This window comes from Biomphalaria glabrata, chromosome 7, assembly GCF_947242115.1.
Source record: "Biomphalaria glabrata chromosome 7, xgBioGlab47.1, whole genome shotgun sequence".
NCBI lineage: Eukaryota > Metazoa > Mollusca > Gastropoda > Planorbidae > Biomphalaria > Biomphalaria glabrata.
The window spans coordinates 46,674,645-46,696,396 of record NC_074717.1 but is presented as its reverse complement, the minus strand read 5'-3'; the positions used below and the strand labels follow the sequence as shown (position 1 = coordinate 46,696,396).

Here is a 21,752-nt window from a genome sequence, read left to right as displayed (position 1 = left end):
CATTGTATTCATCTTATCTTATCTTATATATTTCACAGACGTTACTTCAGTCATGCATGTTAATCAATGACTTAAACTCTGCTAAACTGATGGTTTTCCTGGCTAATTTAGGCAACCAATTCCATTCTCTAAAGACACTAGGAAAGAAGAATTTGTTCTAGCGTATGGAGTAAGAAATGGTGAAAACTTTTGGTAATAATTTTAAAATATATGAAATAGTTTGATGTCTAAGTCATGATGTCCAAGTTTTTCAAAACTTTTATTTTCTTTGTTTCACTAAAATAATTTCAGTTTTCTAAATTGTTCCTCAGCTAATCATAGTTATACTTAAAATGACACATGTTCACCTTCTCTTTCTTTCTCATAGCATTAGTGTGATAGAACAAAAAATGTTCCTTTTTGAAACTTGATAAAAAGAGTCAATGTCTATAATGACATCTTAAACATCCAGGGTTTGTGACTGTACAATACTAAAGAGCCATTCCCTGATTGCCTACCTCTAGTACATACAACCACTCTCAAAGGTCTAAACTCTTGTTTAACTTTAGCATTCAACCATCTCATTCAGAAATGATGCCTTCTCCTGATTGCCTACCTCTAGTACATACAACAACTCTCAAAAGTCTGAATTCTTGTTTAACTTTAGCATTCAACCATCTCATTCAGAAATGAGGCCTTCTCCTGATTGCCTACCTCTAGTACATACAACAACTCTCAAAAGTCTGAATTCTTGTTTAACTTTAGCATTCAACCATCTCATTCAGAAATGAGGCCTTCTCCTGATTGCCTACCTCTAGTACATACCACTCTCAAAGGTCTGAATTCTTGTTTAACCTTAGCATTCAACCATCTCATTCAGAAATGAGGCCTTCTGATTGCCTACCTCTAGTACATACATGGGATGGCTGCCTGGTCGTGCGGTTTGCACGTTGGACTGTCATTCAGATTTATCGATGGTCCCGGGTTCAAACCCTGCCCGCTCCCATCCCCCGTCGTCATGCGGGAGGTTTGGACTAGGAAGTAATTATCTTCAACTCTGAAGGAACATCCGAAACATGTAAAACATTTTACAACAACAACCACTCTCAAAGGTCTAAACTCTTGTTTAACCTCAGCATTCAACCATCTCATTCAGAAATTGATTCATAAATGCTGGCTGTATGTGTGTGAATATTGCTCGTGTTTGCATTTAAATTGGTAGTTGTGCAGAGAAGGACAATTGTGTTCAAAATGAATTCCCATATGTTTGGATAAATAAAATTATCTTATCAAAAGGAGACTAGCCTTAATGAATTGAAAAGATATACTTGTTGCAATATTTTAAATTATTAATATTACACCCCTCCCGTAAATTTTTTTTTTGGGGGGGGGCGGGGGGGGGATTAAAAGTAAAGGTATACTTTTAAAATCTCCATATAGGCTTGCCAGTTAGGTTTCAGTCCAATAACACTCAGACCCCTCTGAGTGTTTGTTAAGCAAGTCTACCCTTTTTTTTATTTACATGTTTCAGATGTTCGTTACAAGTTTTGAAGATATTTACATGCTAGCCCACAGGATGATTGGGGACTGCAGTGGGCTTTTCACAGAACCCTCTGAGGTGTACCATCAATTTGACGACCATTTAATTACATCTGTTGTTGTGACAGATGGCTTCTTAATCCCCGTCTGACACTCAGAGCGGCATGGAGTTGAACTTACCAATCTGTTTCTCTTGGCTAAAACAATCAACAACTTTGTTTTCTCTTCTAGTTTCATTGCTCGTTCATAGACATAAGCTGACATGTCATTTTCATCCTGAGACACAAGGGGAAAGATACAGAGTTTATACATCATTCACTTCAATGGGCAATGCTATGTGAAAAAATATCAACATATCTATTCTTAAGTACTGTTAAAACAAACATGTCTATGCACACAGATATTTCACTGCCCAGCCATTGCAAACATATAGTTCAATGCATTTGTGGAAGCTGTGCTACAACCTTGCCAGCTTCAACATATTTTCTCCATCAAGTCTGTCAGAGCTTTTTTTTTTATTTCCAAGCGCAAACTTTGACACTGTTATGGATCTGTCTCAACATTACTGAGCCCTCGGCCATGAGCCTCATGGCTCTTGGTTTTCTTCCCAGCATACTACGTGTACATGTACATGCGTGGTAGAGAGACTAAGTACGCTTGAACTGGGCTTGGCTACCTATGAAGGGGGATCGAGGTTCGACACCCAACTCAAGCAGAGCTGTGTTTACTAAGCGCCTAAAGGCAGCACGGAAAACCTTCTCTCAGATACCTTGTAATCCCACTGGTCCACTAATGAGATTGGACTATAGTGCTCTGAGCATGCTATAAGCGTAAAAGTAGCGCCATATAATAACTATAATTAATTATTATTATTAATAAGTATATTGTTATAACCCTATTCGCGACGCAAAAGGGTTAACTGTGTGTGATCAGCTGACATAAGTGACACAGGCCAGTAATACAGTTTAGCGTGATATATTGAAAGGCAAGGGACAGTACTGGCATGAACTTTGCACGTGAATAGCGCCCGTGTTATGGTCATCTGATCTGATCATAAGCCTGCGCAGACCAGAGACACAGTGTGTAAGAAACCGGCAGTTCAAGACCGGAGAGTGTTGAGACCAGGACTGTTAGTCAGCCACAAAGTCGGTCCTGGTGCAGTCCTCCAGTGAAACGTACGAGTCCAGGAAGAGGCAGTAGAGTTTATGAGTTTAGCACAGTGATATACAGTCTAACGTTGTAGTAGTTGATTGTGTTGCCAATTGTGTCATATTGGCTGTTTTATTTGACCATTATTAAACTACCAGATTAATGTGGAGCTCTTGTTGTCACGTTCTTGATGTGTTAGATGTGCTGTGTTGTGTTTAGCAGTGTTTACAGAAGGCCTGAGTAGGAGAGAGAAGCCATGAAGGTGGTCCAGGAAGTCGATTGGAGGCTAAAGATGATGACGTTCGTCACAATTTCCCCTCCAGTGAACCTGAAACCCAACCCCCAAGTGTTTCTCTTCAAAGCCCTATGAAGAAACCTGTTAGACCAACGATCTTGGTGACCACTGCCCTGACATATCCCTCCTAATGTTTTAAGTGGCTGTCTTCAGTAGTAAATGGCAGAAGAAGGCAGGACGGACAAATCTGAGAAGAGGGCAGTATTATAACCCTATTCGCGACGCTAAAGGGTTAACTGTGCGTGATCAGCTGACATATGCGACACAGGCTAGTAAAACAGTTTAGCGTGCTATATTGAAAGGCAAGGACAGTACTGGCATGAACTTTGCACATGAATAGCACCCGTGCTATGGTGGTCTGATCATAAGCCTGCGCAGACCAGAGACACAGTGTGTAGGAAAGGGCAGTTCAAGATAGGACACAGAGGAGACCGGGACTGTTAATCTGGCTATGAAGTCGGTCCTGGTTGAGTCCTCAAGTGAATGTACGAGTCTAGAATGAGATAGAGACAGTAGAGTTTAGTTCGGTGATGTATTGTGTAGCATTAGTAGTTGTTGATGTGTTTGTTGCCAATTGTCTAGTATTGGCTGTTATCTACTTGACCATTATTAAAGTACCAGATTATTTGGAGCTCTTGTTGTCATGTTCTTGATGTGTTGATGTATTGTTGTGTGTTTAGCAGTGTTTACAGAAGGCCTGATTAGGAGAGATCGTAACACTGGTTACGATTCCAAATATTATAGCACAGTTAATACAGATATAGTAATGCTCAGTCAATAAAGAAACAAAAAAATGTATATAGTCAATGCAAACTCTAATACACAAAAAGATATACTAACGAAAAATCAATGCAATCTCTAATACACAAAAAGATAAGCTAATGAAAAGTCAATGCAAACTCTAATGCACATAAAAGTGAACAAACATTAAATGCATGAAACATTACCATACGGACAACTTCTACAATAGCATCTATTCGTAGCTGGTATAAATAAGTGATAAGATCTTTTTTTATTTGCACTACATTGTCGTCTTTCCCTAAAAATCATTTGTCAAGAAAAAATATTATGACTAGATCAATCATCTACATCTTCTGTCAGTGGGGGGGTTGGATTATTATTTGAATCTATTCCAAAATAAATGTAGGATACCTTTAACCAAAATGTTCTTTCCCTAAAAATAATTTGTCAAGAAAAAATATTATGACTAGATCAATCATCTACATCTTCTGTCAGTGGGGGGTTGGATTATTATTTGAATCTATTCCAAAATAAATGTAGGATTACTTTAACCAAAATGTTCTTTCCCTAAAAATCATTTGTCAAGAAAAAATATTATGACTAGATCAATCATCTACATCTTCTGTCAGTGGGGGGTTGGATTATTATTTGAATCTATTCCAAAATAAATGTAGGATACCTTTAACCAAAATGTTCTTTCCCTAAAAATCATTTGTCAAGAAAAAATATTATGACTAGATCAATCATCTACATCTTCTGTCAGTGGGGGGTTGGATTATTATTTGAATCTATTCCAAAATAAATGTAGGATACCTTTAACCAAAATGTTCTTTCCCTAAAAATCATTTGTCAAGAAAAAATATTATGACTAGATCAATCATCTACATCTTCTGTCAGTGGGGGGTTGGATTATTATTTGAATCTATTCCAAAATAAATGTAGGATACCTTTAACCAAAATGTTCTTTCCCTAAAAATCATTTGTCAAGAAAAAATATTATGACTAGATCAATCATCTACATCTTCTGTCAGTGGGGTTTGGATTATTATTTGAATATATTCCAAAATAAATGTAGGATACCTTTAACCAAAATGTTCTTTCCCTAAAAATCATTTGTCAAGAAAAAATATTATGACTAGATCAATCATCTACATCTTCTGTCAGTGGGGGGTTGGATTATTATTTGAATCTATTCCAAAATAAATGTAGGATTACTTTAACCAAAATGTTCTTTCCCTAAAAATCATTTGTCAAGAAAAAATATTATGACTAGATCAATCATCTACATCTTCTGTCAGTGGGGGGTTGGATTATTATTTGAATCTATTCCAAAATAAATGTAGGATACCTTTAACCAAAATGTTCTTTCCCTAAAAATCATTTGTCAAGAAAAAATATTATGACTTGATCAATCATCTACATCTTCTGTCAGTGGGGGGTTGGATTATTATTTGAATCTATTCCAAATTAAATGTAGGATACCTTTAACCAAAATGTTCTTTCCCTAAAAATCATTTGTCAAGAAAAAATATTATGACTAGATCAATCATCTACATCTTCTGTCAGTGGGGGGTTGGATTATTATTTGAATCTATTCCAAAATAAATGTAGGATACCTTTAACCAAAATGTTCTTTCCCTAAAAATCATTTGTCAAGAAAAAATATTATGACTAGATCAATCATCTACATTTTCTGTAAGTGGGGGTTGGATTATTAATTGAATCTATTCCAAAATAAATGTAGGATACCTTTAACCAAAATGTTCTTTCCCTAAAAATCATTTGTCAAGAAAAAATATTATGACTAGATCAATCATCTACATCTTCTGTCAGTGGGGGGTTGGATTATTATTTGAATCTATTCCAAAATAAATGTAGGATACCTTTAACCAAAATGTTCTCAGAGATAAACTAAAACAAAAACGGACAGTTGTGAAAGATTCCTAAATTGCCAAGCTGAAGCTTTTTATCTCTCAAACTTTAAGGTTTACACTGAGATGGAGCTGTAGGCTGTCTCTACTGGACTTTGTGCTATCAGTAGCTCATTACTTTTACATTTATTATAATGTTCTTATCTAACCCATTGGTAAAGCTGCAAGCACAAGCTAAAATGGAAAGGTTTCACTACTTCAAAATTATAAATCAATTTCAGGATACTTTTTTAACAGCAGCATTTATAAGGTATGAAAAGAAACCACACGATGAAGTGTTTGTCTGCTAAACCAAATGATAAATTGTTTAGCTGTTAAACCAAATGATAAAGTGTTTAGCTGTTAAAACAAATGAAGAAGTGTTTTTCTGCTAAACTCAATAATAAAGTGATTGTCTGCTAAACCAAATGAAGAAATGTTTGCCTGTTAAACCAAATGATGAAGTGTTTGTCTGCTAAACCAAATGATGAAGTTTTTGTCTGCTAAACCAAATTATGAAGTGTTTGTCTGGCTGCTCAACCAAAAGGTTTAGAATTTAAATATCATTGATGTCTAAGATTTAAATATAGGATTTCTTTTTGGTTCTATTTGCCAGTTGTGCCTTATGTTTCTATGTCCAAACTTCAGATAGTGAAACTCCAAAACTGAAGAGACTTTACATTAAGGGCATGAATAAACACTAGCTTGTGAATCAATGTTACTAGGTTGTGGTAAATATATATTAGATGTTTACCTGCTACTGTGAATAACCTGAGTTGACACCTACTCCAAATTTTGTGACGTTTTAGCAAGTGACCAATCAGTAGCAACATTCCCCCATCATGTAGCCAAAGTTAAGGAAAATTAATGAACAAAACAACATAAGAGAGAGCATACTGTAGAAAACAACATAAGAGAGAAGAACATACTGTAGAAAACAACATAAGAGAGAACATACTGTAGAAAACAACATAAGAGAGAACATACTGTAGAAAACAACACAAGAGAGAAGAACATACTGTAGAAAACAACATAAGAGAGAACATACTGTAGAAAACAACATAAGAGAGAACATACTGTAGAAAACAACATAAGAGAGAACATACTGTAGAAAACAACATAAGAGAGAGCATACTGTAGAAAACAACATAAGAGAGAGCATACTGTAGAAAACAACACAAGAGAAAAGAACATACTGTAGAAAACAACATAAGAGAGAACATACTGTAGAAAACAACATAAGAGAGAACATACTGTAGAAAACAACATAAGAGAGAGCATACTGTAGAAAACAACACAAGAGAGAAGAACATACTGTAGAAAACAACATAAGAGAGAACATACTGTAGAAAACAACATAAGAGAGAAGAACATACTGTAGAAAACAACATAAGAGAGAACATACTGTAGAAAACAACATAAGAGAGAACATACTGTAGAAAACAACATAAGAGAGAACATACTGTAGAAAACAACATAAGAGAGAACATACTGTAGAAAACAACACAAGAGAGAAGAACATACTGTAGAAAACAACATAAGAGAGAACATACTGTAGAAAACAACATAAGAGAGAACATACTGTAGAAAACAACATAAGAGAGAACATACTGTAGAAAACAACATAAGAGAGAGCATACTGTAGAAAACAACACAAGAGAGAAGAACATACTGTAGAAAACAACATAAGAGAGAACATACTGTAGAAAACAACACAAGAGAGAGCATACTGTAGAAAACAACACAAGAGAGAGCATACTGTGGAAAACAACATAAGAGAGAAGAACATACTGTAGAAAACAACATAAGAGAGAACATACTGTAGAAAACAACATAAGAGAGAACATACTGTAGAAAACAACATAAGAGAGAACATACTGTAGAAAACAACATAAGAGAGAACATACTGTAGAAAACAACATAAGAGAGAACATACTGTAGAAAACAACATAAGAGAGAGCATACTGTAGAAAACAACACAAGAGAGAAGAACATACTGTAGAAAACAACATAAGAGAGAACATACTGTAGAAAACAACACAAGAGAGAGCATACTGTAGAAAACAACACAAGAGAGAGCATACTGTGGAAAACAACATAAGAGAGAAGAACATACTGTAGAAAACAACACAAGAGAGAGCATACTGTGGAAAACAACATAAGAGAGAAGAACATACTGTAGAAAACAACATAAGAGAGAACATACTGTAGAAAACAACATAAGAGAGAACATACTGTAGAAAACAACACAAGAGAGAAGAACATACTGTAGAAAACAACATAAGAGAGAACATACTGTAGAAAACAACATAAGAGAGAACATACTGTAGAAAACAACACAAGAGAGAGCATACTGTAGAAAACAACATAAGAGAGAAGAACATACTGTAGAAAACAACATAAGAGAGAACATACTGTAGAAAACAACATAAGAGAGAACATACTGTAGAAAACAACATAAGAGAGAAGAACATACTGTAGAAAACAACATAAGAGAGAACATACTGTAGAAAACAACACAAGAGAGAACATACTGTAGAAAACAACATAAGAGAGAAGAACATACTGTAGAAAACAACATAAGAGAGAACATACTGTAGAAAACAACATAAGAGAGAACATACTGTAGAAAACAACATAAGAGAGAACATACTGTAGAAAACAACATAAGAGAGAAGAACATACTGTAGAAAACAACATAAGAGAGAACATACTGTAGAAAACAACATAAGAGAGAAGAACATACTGTAGAAAACAACACAAGAGAGAGCATACTGTAGAAAACAACATAAGAGAGAACATACTGTAGAAAACAACATAAGAGAGAAGAACATACTGTAGAAAACAACATAAGAGAGAGCATACTGTAGAAAACAACATAAGAGAGAACATACTGTAGAAAACAACATAAGAGAGAAGAACATACTGTAGAAAACAACACAAGAGAGAGCATAATGTAGAAAACAACACAAGAGAGAACATACTGTAGAAAACAACATAAGAGAGAACATACTGTAGAAAACAACATAAGAGAGAAGAACATACTGTAGAAAACAACATAAGAGAGAAGAACATACTGTAGAAAACAACACAAGAGAGAAGAACATACTGTAGAAAACAACACAAGAGAGAGCATACTGTAGAAAACAACACAAGAGAGAGCATACTGTAGAAAACAACACAAGAGAGAGCATACTGTAGAAAACAACACAAGAGAGAAGAACATACTGTAGAAAACAGTATAAGAGAGAACATACTGTAGAAAACAACACAAGAGAGAAGAACATACTGTAGAAAACAACATAAGAGAGAAGAACATACTGTAGAAAACAACACAAGAGAGAAGAACATACTGTAGAAAACAACACAAGAGAGAACATACTGTAGAAAACAACATAAGAGAGAACATACTGTAGAAAACAACATAAGAGAGAGCATACTGTAGAAAACAACATAAGAGAGAACATACTGTAGAAAACAACATAAGAGAGAGCATACTGTAGAAAACAACACAAGAGAGAAGAACATACTGTAGAAAACAACATAAGAGAGAACATACTGTAGAAAACAACATAAGAGAGAACATACTGTAGAAAACAACATAAGAGAGAGCATACTGTAGAAAACAACACAAGAGAGAAGAACATACTGTAGAAAACAACACAAGAGAGAAGAACATACTGTAGAAAACAACATAAGAGAGAACATACTGTAGAAAACAACATAAGAGAGAAGAACATACTTTAGAAAACAACATAAGAGAGAACATACTGTAGAAAACAACATAAGAGAGAACATACTGTAGAAAACAACATAAGAGAGAACATACTGTAGAAAACAACATAAGAGAGAACATACTGTAGAAAACAACATAAGAGAGAGCATACTGTAGAAAACAACACAAGAGAGAAGAACATACTGTAGAAAACAACATAAGAGAGAACATACTGTAGAAAACAACACAAGAGAGAGCATACTGTAGAAAACAACACAAGAGAGAGCATACTGTAGAAAACAACATAAGAGAGAAGAACATACTGTAGAAAACAACATAAGAGAGAACATACTGTAGAAAACAACATAAGAGAGAACATACTGTAGAAAACAACATAAGAGAGAACATACTGTAGAAAACAACATAAGAGAGAACATACTGTAGAAAACAACACAAGAGAAAAGAACATACTGTAGAAAACAACATAAGAGAGAACATACTGTAGAAAACAACATAAGAGAGAACATACTGTAGAAAACAACATAAGAGAGAACATACTGTAGAAAACAACACAAGAGAGAGCATACTGTAGAAAACAACATAAGAGAGAAGAACATACTGTAGAAAACAACATAAGAGAGAACATACTGTAGAAAACAACATAAGAGAGAACATACTGTAGAAAACAACATAAGAGAGAAGAACATACTGTAGAAAACAACATAAGAGAGAACATACTGTAGAAAACAACACAAGAGAGAGCATACTGTAGAAAACAACACAAGAGAGAGCATACTGTAGAAAACAACATAAGAGAGAAGAACATACTGTAGAAAACAACATAAGAGAGAACATACTGTAGAAAACAACACAAGAGAGAACATACTGTAGAAAACAACATAAGAGAGAAGAACATACTGTAGAAAACAACATAAGAGAGAACATACTGTAGAAAACAACATAAGAGAGAACATACTGTAGAAAACAACATAAGAGAGAACATACTGTAGAAAACAACATAAGAGAGAAGAACATACTGTAGAAAACAACATAAGAGAGAACATACTGTAGAAAACAACATAAGAGAGAACATACTGTAGAAAACAACATAAGAGAGAAGAACATACTGTAGAAAACAACATAAGAGAGAACATACTGTAGAAAACAACATAAGAGAGAACATACTGTAGAAAACAACATAAGAGAGAACATACTGTAGAAAACAACATAAGAGAGAACATACTGTAGAAAACAACATAAGAGAGAACATACTGTAGAAAACAACATAAGAGAGAACATACTGTAGAAAACAACATAAGAGAGAACATACTGTAGAAAACAACATAAGAGAGAACATACTGTAGAAAACAACACAAGAGAGAAGAACATACTGTAGAAAACAACATAAGAGAGAGCATACTGTAGAAAACAACATAAGAGAGAACATACTGTAGAAAACAACATAAGAGAGAACATACTGTAGAAAACAACACAAGAGAGAAGAACATACTGTAGAAAACAACACAAGAGAGAGCATACTGTAGAAAACAACACAAGAGAGAACATACTGTAGAAAACAACATAAGAGAGAACATACTGTAGAAAACAACATAAGAGAGAACATACTGTAGAAAACAACATAAGAGAGAACATACTGTAGAAAACAACATAAGAGAGAACATACTGTAGAAAACAACACAAGAGAGAGCATACTGTAGAAAACAACATAAGAGAGAAGAACATACTGTAGAAAACAACATAAGAGAGAACATACTGTAGAAAACAACATAAGAGAGAACATACTGTAGAAAACAACACAAGAGAGAAGAACATACTGTAGAAAACAACACAAGAGAGAGCATACTGTAGAAAACAACACAAGAGAGAACATACTGTAGAAAACAACATAAGAGAGAACATACTGTAGAAAACAACATAAGAGAGAAGAACATACTGTAGAAAACAACACAAGAGAGAAGAACATACTGTAGAAAACAACACAAGAGAGAGCATACTGTAGAAAACAACACAAGAGAGAGCATACTGTAGAAAACAACACAAGAGAGAGCATACTGTAGAAAACAACACAAGAGAGAGCATACTGTAGAAAACAACACAAGAGAGAGCATACTGTAGAAAACAACACAAGAGAGAAGAACATACTGTAGAAAACAGTATAAGAGAGAACATACTGTAGAAAACAACACAAGAGAGAAGAACATACTGTAGAAAACAACATAAGAGAGAAGAACATACTGTAGAAAACAACACAAGAGAGAAGAACATACTGTAGAAAACAACACAAGAGAGAACATACTGTAGAAAACAACATAAGAGAGAACATACTGTAGAAAACAACATAAGAGAGAAGAACATACTGTAGAAAACAACACAAGAGAGAGCATACTGTAGAAAACAACACAAGAGAGAACATACTATAGAAAACAACATAAGAGAGAACATACTGTAGAAAACAACATAAGAGAGAACATACTGTAGAAAACAACATAAGAGAGAAGAACATACTGTAGAAAACAACATAAGAGAGAGCATACTGTAGAAAACAACATAAGAGAGAACATACTGTAGAAAACAACATAAGAGAGAACATACTGTAGAAAACAACACAAGAGAGAAGAACATACTGTAGAAAACAACACAAGAGAGAGCATACTGTAGAAAACAACACAAGAGAGAACATACTGTAGAAAACAACATAAGAGAGAAGAACATACTGTAGAAAACAACACAAGAGAGAAGAACATACTGTAGAAAACAACACAAGAGAGAGCATACTGTAGAAAACAACACAAGAGAGAGCATACTGTAGAAAACAACACAAGAGAGAGCAAACTTTAGAAAACAACACAAGAGAGAAGAACATACTGTAGAAAACAGTATAAGAGAGAACATACTGTAGAAAACAACACAAGAGAGAAGAACATACTGTAGAAAACAACATAAGAGAGAAGAACATACTGTAGAAAACAACACAAGAGAGAAGAACATACTGTAGAAAACAACACAAGAGAGAACATACTGTAGAAAACAACATAAGAGAGAACATACTGTAGAAAACAACATAAGAGAGAGCATACTGTAGAAAACAACATAAGAGAGAACATACTGTAGAAAACAACATAAGAGAGAGCATACTGTAGAAAACAACACAAGAGAGAACATACTGTAGAAAACAACATAAGAGAGAAGAACATACTGTAGAAAACAACATAAGAGAGAACATACTGTAGAAAACAACATAAGAGAGAAGAACATACTGTAGAAAACAACATAAGAGAGAACATACTGTAGAAAACAACATAAGAGAGAAGAACATACTGTAGAAAACAACACAAGAGAGAGAATACTGTAGAAAACAACATAAGAGAGAACATACTGTAGAAAACAACATAAGAGAGAACATACTGTAGAAAACAACATAAGAGAGAGCATACTGTAGAAAACAACACAAGAGAGAAGAACATACTGTAGAAAACAACATAAGAGAGAACATACTGTAGAAAACAACATAAGAGAGAAGAACATACTGTAGAAAACAACATAAGAGAGAACATACTGTAGAAAACAACATAAGAGAGAACATACTGTAGAAAACAACATAAGAGAGAACATACTGTAGAAAACAACATAAGAGAGAACATACTGTAGAAAACAACATAAGAGAGAACATACTGTAGAAAACAACATAAGAGAGAGCATACTGTAGAAAACAACACAAGAGAGAAGAACATACTGTAGAAAACAACATAAGAGAGAACATACTGTAGAAAACAACACAAGAGAGAGCACACTGGACAGAACAAATTTCATATACTACAAAATGAAACATCATTGAAAAGATGAATAGATAGAACATCAGAACACTAGACAATGTAGCAGTACAAAACACAATGTGCAAAACAGCACATACACACACAAAACATTATAGAAATGCAACATTGAGAAAAAAATACAAATGATACAACAGCATAAAAAAGAACACATGACAACAGCAGAACACATGACACAACAGCAGCGTGGTCGAGAGGCTAAGTGTGCTTGAACTTGGCTTATCTTGGCTACCTCGAAGTGGGCTCGAGGTTTGACACCCGACTCGAGCAGAGTTGTGTTTACTGAGCGCCTAAAGGCAGCACGGAAAACCAACTCCTAGATACCCCCTCCCCCCCACTGGTCCACATATGAGATTGGACCAAAGCGCTCTGAGCATGCTATAAGCATGAAAGTAGTGCTATATAAAAGCTATAATAATAACCCATGACACAATAGCAGAACAAACAACACAGAACACAATAGCAAAACAAACAACACAGGACACAATAGCAGAACAAAGAACACAGGACACAATAGCAGAACAAACAACACAGGACACAATAGCAGAACAAACAACACAGGACAATAGCAGAACAAACAACACAGGACACAATAGCAGAACACAGGACACAATAGCAGAACGCAGGACACAATAGCAGAACACATGACACAATAGCATAAAAAAGAACACATGACACAACAGCAGAACACATGACACAATAGCATAAAAAAGAACGCAAGACACAAGAGCAGAAAACAGGACACAATAGCAGAACAAAGAACACAAGACACAATAGCATAAAAAAGAACACATGACACAATAGCAGAACACATGACACAATATCATAAAAAAGAACACATGACACAACAGCAGAACACAGGACACAATAGCAGAACACATGACACAATAGCATAAAAAAGATCACATGACACAATAGCAGAACACAGGACACAATAGGCTAACAAAGAACACAGAACACAATAGCAGAACACATGACACAATAGCAGAACAAAGAACACAAGACACAATAGCAGTACAAAGAAGAACATAGGACACAGTTTAAAAAAAGAACCTATATGAATGAGTTTGAAGAGACTTAATTGGTAAAATCCAAAGTCCTAGCATTCATCAAAGGATATTTACTATCCACCAAATGTCAATAGTTCCTTTACACTTCATACCTTTACAAGGAAAGGATTTAGCTTTTAGTATAATCAAAGCATCCTTACACAGACTCACCGTCCTCATAGTATCTGGAAAGAAACACAATCATTTAGCTATAGCAATAAACACACTCATTTAGATATAGCAATAAGCACAATCATTTAGCTATAGCAATAAACACAATCATTTAGCTATAGCAATAAACACACTCATTTAGATATAGCAATAAACACAATCATTTAGCTATAGCATTAACACACTGATAGAGTATTTTGATTATATGCACACACAAAAAACTTTATAAGGCAATGCCTTCCCAGCGCAAACCCAGTTTTGACCTGCATATATTGCCACACCAGATGCAGACAAAACCGTTGTCCACATGGGGGTCAATTTCAGTTGTCTTATCTTCTTCTGTGCTTTTCTTCAGCAAGGGCTTTTCATATTGCTGTAGATGTTTATTAAGCACAGTCACCCACATGGCCACATGACACCCCTTGTTAACTGTCGGCCATAGAAACAGATGAGATTTACATCTTCTGCCCTATAGATAAAAAGGTCTGGAAAAGAAACTTTACTCTCTTTTTACTTACTTTAAACTAACAACCAATCAGGTTTCAAACATTGTTGGAGCAGATTAAGTAACAATAAATAGGAAACAAACAAAAAAAATTTATAATTGATGTTTATACTTTATACAGTAGGAATAGGTTGTTTTTGTAAATACCTAAAAATACATTGTAGGAAGCCATGTTTCTGTTTTCCGTCCACTCAACGGGCCAGCCAATTAAAACCGTGTTTGGCCTGAGTGCACCTAGGCCAGCAGACTGTATCCTGAAATAAGGGACAAGACTTTGTATCCATGTCAAAAATGTAAAGTGTGAACAGAAAATTCAAGTTAAATGTATCTACAGCCATGGGAAGCGTGGTCGAGAGGCCAAGTACACTTGAAATTGGCTTGGCTACCTAGAAGGGGGCTCGAGGTTCGACACCCGACTCGGGCAGAGTTGTGTTTACTGAGCGCCTAAAGGCAGCACGGAAAACCAACTCCTAGATACCCCCTCCCCCCCATTGGTCCACAAATGAGATTGGACAACAGCGCTCTGAGCATGCTACAAGCATGAAAGTAGCGCTATATAAAAGCTATAATGATAAAATAATCTATATGTTGCTACAGCTATGGTGAAAGTAGTTGGAATGTTAGTCTCACTTAATCTATATGTTGCTACAGCTGTGGTAAAAGTAGCTGGAATGTTAGTCTCACTTAATCTATATGTTGCTACAGCTGTGGTGAAAGTAGTTGGAATGTTAGTCTCACTTACTTATGGGATTCTTAAGGGATTCTACACTCAATTTAGAATGCATCGATGTCTCAACTCAAACTAAAGTGTTTGCTAAAAATTCTTTAAAATGTTTATGCGCTCATATGTTGACCACCTTTTTTTCTTTATTCTAAAGTAAGAATAAATCTATTTATAGTACATTATTTTTCACAGCCTCTGTTGTAAGTGAATTGATGTTGCAAGTAGTGGCTGCTGTATGTGACAGCATGTGGCCCAAGTTAGTATACTGCAGACAATCAAGCATAATGAGTGAAGGGACATTTGTGCATAAACAGCAAGCAGATAGCCTACATGATGAGCAGGCCATCATCTTGAACCAATTTGTAATAGTTCTGTGTTTCTTGGAATCTTTATAAGCTTTTGTCAAATCTTAATAAGCAGAGAGTCAAATTGTTAAGCTTAGCACAGTTCAGTAATTGTAGTCAGTGACTGGATGAAAATTTTTACAGTCTTCAATTTTCATATCTTATAGATTACAGACATTAATTCAAAAAAGAAGATAAATATGTCCTACGCACTTCATGTGTCAAACTAGTCATGCATGTTAATCAATGACTTTAACTCTGCTAAGTTGTTGGCTTTCCTGGCTGATTCAGGCAACCCATTCCAATCTCTAATAGCACTAGGGAAGAAAGAGCACTTGTACAAATTTGTCCTAGCATATGGAGTAAGAAATGCGCTGTACTATTTTAGTATGAGAGATTTAGCAACGAATAAAGTACAACCCAACTTTATCAACTTTTAGTTGGTTCTGGCTTTTCATTTACATTTAGCTTGAGAAATGTGAGACACAACTATTTCTTATTTTCCTGAGTTGTGTCGTGTCTCTTGAGACATCTTCCTAGCAAGACCCAGAACTAAAGGGATAGATAGGGCAAAGAACAGAACAGATCAGAAATGACATTGTCAAGATGTGAATATTTACATGCAACTGAGTCCATCCACCACGTTTGGATGGATAACAACTTCTATGAATCCTTTCACACCAGCATTTTCTAAGCATCTGGCATAGGCCTGAAACAAAGAAACAATCAAACAAACATTGAGTGTTAGGGTTAGCAGACGCCTAATTAAAGAAACAAAGACACAATAAAACAAACATTGAGTGTCAGGGTTAGCAGACGCCTAATTAAAGAAACAAAGGCACAATAAAACAAACATTAAGTGTCAGGGTTACCAGATACCTAAATAAGGGCAAAAAGGTCAAAGCATTAAAAACGAGGACAAAAAAAAAAAGACAAAAGTTTAAAAACAAGACTAAAAATGTTATGGATGAAATATAGGTATCATATTTCTCATATGAAGAGACATTTTCTTTTGACTTTGAGAGAAGAATGCTGCTGACCGAGAGATTCTACATATCTCTTTAAACTTCTTTTAGCCACTGAGCCAACACAGTGCATTGATCAACAAAAAAAAACTTTTTTGAAAAATTCACAGATCCTGAGGAGCTCTCCGGTTTCATGTGAACAATTTAAAATAAATGAACACCACTGCTCATGAAAGAGATTGTCACCTTTTTTTTCTGAAGTGAATTATTTCAAGTTGCACTAGCAGTCAAATAAATGAATGTGGTTTACATCAATGGCCCATTCCTTTACGCACTGTAAGCCCATTCCTTTACGCACTGTAAGCCCATTCCTTTACGCACTGTAAGCCCATTCCTTCACGCACTGTAAGCCCATTCCTTCACGCACTGTAAGCCCATTCCTTTACGCACTGTAAGCCCATTCCTTTGCGCACTGTAAGCCCATTCCTTTACGCACTTTAAGCCCATTCCTTTACGCACTGTAAGCCCATTCCTTTACGCACTGTAAGCCCATTCCTATATGCACTGTACACACAGCGATGCTTCATTTATAAGTGAGTTTGTGCATTTAAATGTAGAGAATTGGATTTTATCAATGGGTAACATTCCATTGCAGTAAACACCAGAACCAGATGTCTGGTAACCCTATGCAAATTCAAACTTACTATGAAAAACCAAGCACTGAGTGTAACAAGCACCCAATAAAAACCAAGCATCAAGAGTCTCATACACACATTAAAAAAAAAAACTAGCACTGAAAGTTAAGATTGTGATCATCAGCACCTCATGAACTGTTTTATATTACATAAAACTCAACATTAAAGAATCTATAGATATATGTTACTGTTGCTTGACCCTACTGTAAAAGGTTAAATGGTGTAGTGTTGAAGAATGCGAATGTCGTGGAATGCTGGGTTCTTGCTTCCTAGAGTACTCTTGACACGTGACAAACATATACACCACAAATTGACTTAAGTCCGTTTCAGCAGACAAATATAAAGTTTATTTTTACTACAATAATAATAACACTGCACTCCTTGTTAGTGCTACGAGTCAAGAAATAATAAACAATCCTATCCGCATAACAGCAGTATCAAATGTATCCAATACGTTAAACTCTCCAGAGTATACTACAAATCACGTCCGCGTCTCAGCGGGTAGCTCTGTACAGAATAATGCAGAATAACTAATACATGACTCAAAAGGAATACTGGCATCAACTGCTCAAAAGATACTTCTTAACTGTAAATACTGCTCGACTTTTCTAAGTCGCTACTGTCCATCCCGGACCAAAATATTACTTGACCGCCCGGTCTAAAGGATACCACTTGACTGACTTGACTGAACTCAAAAGTCAACTTTATTCATTCTACTTCCTGTTTTCTACATCAAGAATTCCACGTGTCTTTTAAACTCTTAACACGACGTGAACATTAAATGAAGCAATGCCAACTGAGACTGTGACACCTACCCAACTTTCCCGTGATAAATATCTGATGCCTAGTTATACATTACACAAGGTATGTTCTGTCAATGACAAACGATCAACGTACATTAGCAGCTGATATACCTACTGTGTATATATTCCTATTGTTATTTAGTTTTGATGTCCAGTTAGTTTTAGCCCTTAACCTCATCCAATAAGACTATTTTAGATAGAAGACAATTTCTATGGGGTCACAGAGACAACTAGAGTGGGAGCCACCTATGTATGAGCAATAATATTGATCACTAAAATTTGGTGAAGGAAGGGAAGAGGTAAGTAATGTTTGGAATACATTTTGGACACATCAGCTTGTTTTTACACTAAATTACCTGCATAGATATTTTTGTGTTAAAAAAAAGTAAAAGTTCCCCTTTCAGACCTTGCGATCTATCGGGCAGATGGTGTTAAGTTCATTTGTTTCTTTCTAACGCTGAATGAGCACGATGTCATGTGGCCAGCACAACGACCAACCGTCTTTACTTAACCCAACTAAGGTCAGGTACCCATGAGAGTCGGGTGGACCCAGGGGCATCCTAAAAAATCCTGAAATTCAAAATATCTTTACTGAGATTCAAACCCAAGAGCCCAGGTTCAGAAGCCAAGAGCTTAACTACTCAGCCACCACGTACCCATTTGTTTTTGTGTTAATATGTAATAAAATAAATTTAAAATAATATGTTCCACAAGACTACAGAAGAAGCAAAAATAATTAAGGGAAATATAAATGAGAATGTAAAAAATCCAAAGCCAATTATGTTTAGGATCAAAGTCAATTATGTTTAGGACCAAAGCCAATTATGTTTAGGACCAAAGCCAATTATGTTTAGGACCAAAGCCAATTATGTTTAGGACCAAAGCCAATTATGTTTAGGACCAAAGCCAATTATGTTTAGGACCAAAGTCAATTATGTTTAGGACCAAAGTCAATTATGTTTAGGACCAAAGCCAATTATGTTTAGGACCAAAGTCAATTATGTTTAAGACCAAAGCCAATTATGTTTAAGACCAAAGCCAATTATGTTTAGGACCAAAGCCAATTATGTTTAAGACCAAAGCCAATTATGTTTAGGACCAAAGCCAATTATGTTTAGGACCAAAGCCAATTATGTTTAGGACAGCACTGAGAAGTAAAATGAAGGGAGCACATTTAGAATGTGTTTTAAGACAACAGTATTAAAATGCAGGTGGATATACTTAGAATGTTGTGATTGTTTTAGAGAAGAGCTGGGTATACTTCAAAGGTTATGATAGTATTAAAGCAGAGATAGGGCAGAGCTATGGCAGATAGGAGAAAGGTGAACTTGAAATGTTTATGAACATAGAAATAAGACGGCACCAAATGATTTCTCGTCTTAATGATGTCTATAGTTTCTATGTTCTAATTGTTTAAAAAATGAAACTCTAATGGAGCCCTTACATTTCTAATCATTTCTTTTTCATCCTGCATTTCATCCATATGTCCTTGAATGACAGTGCCAAACATTGATAAGCCTTTACCTAAACAAACAAATGTGTGTTTACATTAACATGAGAATGTTACAATTTTATTTGATACAATAACAACTATTGTCCTAATTACACACCATTAGAGATACCAGACAAAATACTTCCTACAAAAATGTATTCTGTCAATGATAACTTAATAACAATAATAATAATTTGATTTATAAAGCACTGTTAAAAAATGATGTTACACTCAAGGCGCTACAATAGCATAACTGATGTAAACACAAGAATTTAAATGATAGTTCCCCTTTCAGACCTTGGGATCTATATAGCAGATGATGTAAAGGTCATCAGTTTCTGTGGCCCATGGTTAATGACGGTGTCCTGGGGCCAGCTCATTTCCAACTGCCTTTACTTCTTTCCAACTAATGTCAGGTACTCATTAGAGCTGGGTGGACTGGGTGCCATAATTATAGTTCAAAAACTTTAACTCTTTCTCTCTCTAATTAATTTCCTCGTTTCAATAGTATTTGTTTTTCTTATTTGTACTTCACTAACCTGTTATGATTAAACTTCAATAACTATTTTGTTTGTTATCAGAAAATGTTACATTTGGTATTAATTTGTAGTAGACAGCGTACTCATTTTACATAACACAAATTAAAGTTTATAAATCCAAAAATCAATTCAGTTTAATGGGGGTCAAATCAACGTTGGTATCTTCTATTAGGAGAGAAAGAGTTAAGAAACAATAAAGTGACAAAGTGCTGATATACTTTCCTTGAGTTTAATTCTTTTAAACTTGAACTTGAAACAATGAATGTATATTATATAAGTTAAAATATAAATTGGATACAGGATACAATAAAAAAGATCAGTGAAACTAAGCAACTGTTTACTTTAAAACTAGTGACTACTAGATCTAACTTTCTATCATAAGATTCCTTGCCCTCCTCCTGACCAAATAAGCTTCTCTTCTCTTATATGCCCTGTTGTAGAACCATCTAGAACCATCACGTCACATCAACTTTGGCCTTGGCCTGAATTTATTTATTTTTACTTTTTTTTCTATAGCCTTGAACTACTTTTCTATCAACATCTGTATGGCGTTTTTTTTCCTTTAAAAGTGTCAAAACGTGTGAAAATTTCTTACTTGGTATTAAGGTAACCTAACTCAATGACATCATTAAAAGAAACATTTCTAGCAGAAAAAGACACTAACCAAGCACTTGATGACCTCTGGAATGGCACTAAAAACCATCATCGAAACATTCGATGCCAACTAAATATGCATCAAAAAAATATTTTAACAAATGCTAGTTCAATACCAAATTAAAGAAAGTTTGCAAACAAAAATAAAATGTATTCCAAAAGTGTAAAGAAATTAAGACAGAAGAATCCATAAAAAGTATCTTGAAATTTAACACCTAACCAGAATACCCAGCAAACAGCTGCAAAGTGAATACCAAATCAATGTAATTGTAAGAATAACAATAAAAATCTATGCTCATACATTAAATCTAGGAAAATGGAAACTACACAAATAACCCCCAATAAAAAGCTAAGATAACACATTACGATAATGAAATAAAGCAAACATACTAAATAAATAATTTGCATCAGCATTCTCAGCTCAGGAGACTTATTGCTTAATTTAAAACAAATTGATAACATAGGAAATATAGATACATAAGAAAAAGGAATTTAAAAAAACTATTAGCTAACATTAAGCCAAATAAAGCATCCGAACCTAGTAGTATCCCAATTTGATTGCTCAAAGAACTATGCAATAAGCTAGCACCAGTGCTAAGAATACTTTTTCAAGCTTAACTAAATAGAGTTTT

General features: G+C 34.9%; 1 protein-coding gene across 3 annotated transcripts in view; it reads right to left on the bottom strand.

Annotated features, from left to right (window-relative positions):
* LOC106079084 (solute carrier family 12 member 5-like) overlaps positions 1-21,752 on the bottom strand; it is a 51,923-nt gene that overhangs the window by 7,372 nt on the left and 22,799 nt on the right. For all 3 annotated transcript variants that reach the window (XM_056036489.1, XM_056036488.1, XM_056036490.1), the window contains exons 17-23: positions 19,880-19,959; positions 16,593-16,681; positions 15,052-15,158; positions 14,300-14,413; positions 6,368-6,457; positions 3,910-4,001; positions 1,699-1,794 (exon numbers count right to left, since the gene is read on the bottom strand). In XM_056036489.1, the coding sequence (XP_055892464.1) occupies positions 1,699-1,794; positions 3,910-4,001; positions 6,368-6,457; positions 14,300-14,413; positions 15,052-15,158; positions 16,593-16,681; positions 19,880-19,959 (668 nt within the window). The remainder of the gene's footprint in view (positions 1-1,698; positions 1,795-3,909; positions 4,002-6,367; positions 6,458-14,299; positions 14,414-15,051; positions 15,159-16,592; positions 16,682-19,879; positions 19,960-21,752) is intronic.